Source organism: Venturia canescens, chromosome 11 (assembly GCF_019457755.1).
Source record: "Venturia canescens isolate UGA chromosome 11, ASM1945775v1, whole genome shotgun sequence".
NCBI lineage: Eukaryota > Metazoa > Arthropoda > Insecta > Hymenoptera > Ichneumonidae > Venturia > Venturia canescens.
This window is the reverse complement of record NC_057431.1, coordinates 14,818,356-14,821,887: the sequence shown is the minus strand read 5'-3', so window position 1 is coordinate 14,821,887 and position 3,532 is coordinate 14,818,356. Positions and strand designations below refer to the sequence as shown.

General features: G+C 45.0%; 1 protein-coding gene across 1 annotated transcript; it reads left to right on the top strand.

The window, feature by feature from the left end:
- The first annotated feature begins 705 nt into the window (after positions 1–705).
- On the top strand, positions 706–1,252 carry LOC122417775 (uncharacterized). Its single transcript, XM_043431572.1, has 3 exons — positions 706–944; positions 1,029–1,132; positions 1,232–1,252. Exons 1-3 carry the CDS (start codon positions 743–745, stop codon positions 1,250–1,252), a joined length of 327 nt encoding a protein of 108 aa, XP_043287507.1. The 5' UTR covers positions 706–742.
- The last annotated feature ends 2,280 nt before the right edge of the window (positions 1,253–3,532 follow it).

Below are 3,532 nucleotides of genomic sequence, written 5' to 3'. Positions count from 1 at the left end.
AGTGAAAGCAATGAAACGATTTTTCATGACCAACATCCGACACCGTCTCCATTGATAACTAAAGTTCCTTTTCGTTCAGTTATGAAATAAAAATAATAACGAATGAAAACAAAAATGACCTTACAATAAAACGAATGAAAAAATCATTTTTATATTTATTCATAATCGTTAAATATTCAAATTAAGTGCCACTATTGACCAGTCAATGTTAATAGCATACGCTGAAGCCTTTATTAATCTTTTGAGAATCATATGAAAATATTTTCAATGGAATTAAAACCATGAAATTACTATATTTTATTATTATAGGGAAGAAATATCGCTAGTGAGCGTCGAGTTGACGTCAGATCCATGAATGATGATGAACCATCCACTTCAAATTCACGGGAAAACTATGTGACAGTAAAAGATTTTCAGAAAGGTATTATTTGAAAATGGAAATCTCAACATGTTAAGAACAATAGCAGTCATTTATAAATATACTCGGAAAAAAACATTTTATCAGTTAAAATCTTCTCGTATTAAAAATTTTTTGAACTTTTTTGTATCCTAGCCTTCACAGAATTACGTGAGCTTTTATTGTCGACATCACAAAGACCACAATCGAGATCAGATACTGAAAAAACAAACTCGAATGGAGACATGGTAAAACATTCTCAAATTCTGTTCACGTTTTTCACCAACTATTTTTCAATACACATGTTATTTTTTATCATAGAAAGAATTAGGTCGCCCAGGCTACATGGTTATGATTCCTTATAGCGAATTTTCAAGGGCAGAATCAGCACTAACGCCTACAGCGATGGCAACAATGTTGTTACGAGCAGTGTGCTCGGAGGAAATACTGCTCGTCAGTAATTATAAAAGCGGAACACCTAAAAATGCCAAAGAGCCCAACATCAGGCACAAAGCTCCCGACAAAACGAAAGTTGAGGCAATCAGAGGTGAAAAAAATCGCATCCCCCCACAAATATATGTAGTTTTTTTCCCAGGGAAAATAACTTATGATAAAATATTTCCGTTTCCAGAAACAGTGAAGCAACGATTTGGAAAAGAATTCCGAGAAGGCGATTTCGGTAGAGCCATCAATGTAAAATGTAACAAGCTTAGGCAACTTCGCCGCGAAGCAGAAGTAACTGTTGAAAAATATACTTAATTTTTTGGAAATGAAAATTAAGAACTATCCCGTCAGATAATATATGTAAATTTTGTTACTGTTTCTTTATTCCAGGCGAAACGGGGAAATTCGTAGAGAAGTGGTTTTCACTTCTCCCTTCAAACTTTAAACATCACAAAAATGAGGGATATGAATTCAAATTTATTTAAAATAAAGGAAAATATATAACCTTATAATGATTATAAATCAATATGAATAAAACTTAATTACGATTGATATTTGTTGCGTGAAGATCTGGTGTTGGTGAGGAAATAAATGACGCAATGCAGGTCGGCGTAAAAAGTGTAACAAGATGGTGCTTTATTTGATATCGATGGTAAAATAACCATGAAGGAATGTCCCGACAATGAATGATAGGCCCGAACGATTAGCCCGGTGAGAAGGAACACGTGAGAAGTGACCCGGTTGTCGTCGTCGAACACACGTTCGACGAGGCCGAAAGGATAGCCGACGCGTGCTCGCGCTTGCCCGAACGATAATCCCGAAATATAGGAATAATCCCGCGTTTATAGGTCCCGGAAAACGTATCAAATTGTAGCAGATAATGTTCCGAATGCGTTGAGCACAATATTTTTAGAATGGCACCCGAAATGTGAAATGTTGCCAAAAGAAAGAGTGAAGAACACGGAGCACGTCAGCACGCTGTACGACCGGATCGAAGACTATCAATCAATATGGAGATCGATGAAGACGCGCCCGAATTGCGCGCCCGAATTCGTCGATCGCGCCCAAATTGCGTATCTAGTACGTGCTAACCCCCCGCGAGAGCGTGAGAACTAGAGCACGAAAAGCCCATTGTCTCACGTTTCCCGAATTCCCGAGCCCGCGAGCTAGCGACGCCCGCGGTGGGGCGAGCACTCGATCCCGAGAGCGCTCGCCGGCACCGAAGCCTCGCTAATTCCTGATCATTCCGCCTGTCATCGGCAGCCGTGCTGTCGATTAATCTCCCGGATGAATTGGCAGGACCGCTAGTTTGGCGATCGGCCTCTTGAGTGTCGTGGTCGCCGTCTTCATGGTGACGACCCGAATGAGCCCGTCCCGTCCCGGATAAACCTCAACGACTCGTGCCCGTGGCCATTTGAGGGGAGGTAGATTCCCGTCAGTCAGCAGAACCATCCTGCCGACCCGAATTTGATGAGATGGGTGATGCCATTTGGAGATGGATTGCTGCTGCTGGAAACAGCCCGATGACCAATGATGCCAGAAATAACATACCTGTTCTTGAATGAGTTGCCACCGCGACAACCGAGTGACGTTCACATCCCGAAGTGATGGCTCTGGAATGGCCGTAAGAGCTTCGCCGATGAGAAAGTGCCCGGGGGTGAGTACGGAGAGATCGTCTGGATCCTCCGAGAGTGGTTCCAACGGACGTGAGTTGAGCGCCTCCTCAATCTGCGTAAGAAGAGTTGTGAGTTCTTCATACGTGAGGCTGGTCTCCCGAATCGTCCGTTGCAGGTGAAATTTGACGGATTTCACTGCCGCCTCTCATTTCCCGCCCATGTGAGGTGCCAAATTTGTGACGGATTTTTCTTTATAACACGATGCCACAAAACTATTCTTTCTCCCGTACGTCGATTTATTTATTTGGGCATCCGCACCTTGAAAATTTTTCCCGCAGCCGCTGTATAGCGTATGTACGTGACCCCGTCTCCCGGTGAAACGGCGGAATGTAGCGATGAATGTATCAGTGGTGGCGTCAGTTACGAACTCGAGATGCATCGCCGAAGTGGTGAAGCAAACGAAAATGCACAGCCAGCCTTTGTATGTTTTGTGCCCGCGTCCCCGCCAGCTTTTGAAAGAGACTGGCCCGGCGTAATCGACGCCAGTGAATAAGAAAGCCCGTGCTGGAGTGACCCGTGTTGAAGGCAACTGGCCCATGAGTTGCTGTGCCCGATGTACCCGAAAGCGCGCGCAATGCACGCACCGAAGTATTCAGGAACGAGCCGGGGCCCGACCTCCGATTATCCAGTACCGCTGGCGCAGAAACGCCAAAGTTGCCTGAGTTTCCCCGTGTAGCGTACGCGTATGAGCGTCCGAAATGAGTAGATGCGTGAGTGATCAGTCCCGCGGGAGGATGGCTGAATGTTTGCTCTCAGGTTGTAAGGCTGAGAGCTTCAACCGTCCCCCCACCCGTATGGTCCCGTGAAAATCAATAAACGCCGTGAGTCGCGTGAATGGATGCGACTTCGGAAGCGTTTGACCCGCCGAGAGAATCTTGAACTCCGTCGCAAAGTAGGCCCCTTGAATTGCCTTGACCCAATATTGTAGTGAGTGTTCCAGGTCGCCCAGTGTGAGGAGTGAGCCTGATGCATCCTGACCCGCACCTTTCAGGTTTGTAAGCGCCTTGAAAAGTAG

Excerpts from the sequence above, each read along its gene's own strand:
- LOC122417775 (XM_043431572.1), top strand. The coding sequence starts at position 743 with ATGGTTATGATTCCTTATAGCGAATTTTCAAGGGCAGAATCAGCACTA. Across the intron at positions 945-1,028 it reads GAAAGTTGAGGCAATCAGAG|AAACAGTGAAGCAACGATTT; the intron begins GTGAAAAAAATC and ends TTCCGTTTCCAG. Across the intron at positions 1,133-1,231 it reads AACTTCGCCGCGAAGCAGAA|GCGAAACGGGGAAATTCGTA; the intron begins GTAACTGTTGAA and ends TCTTTATTCCAG.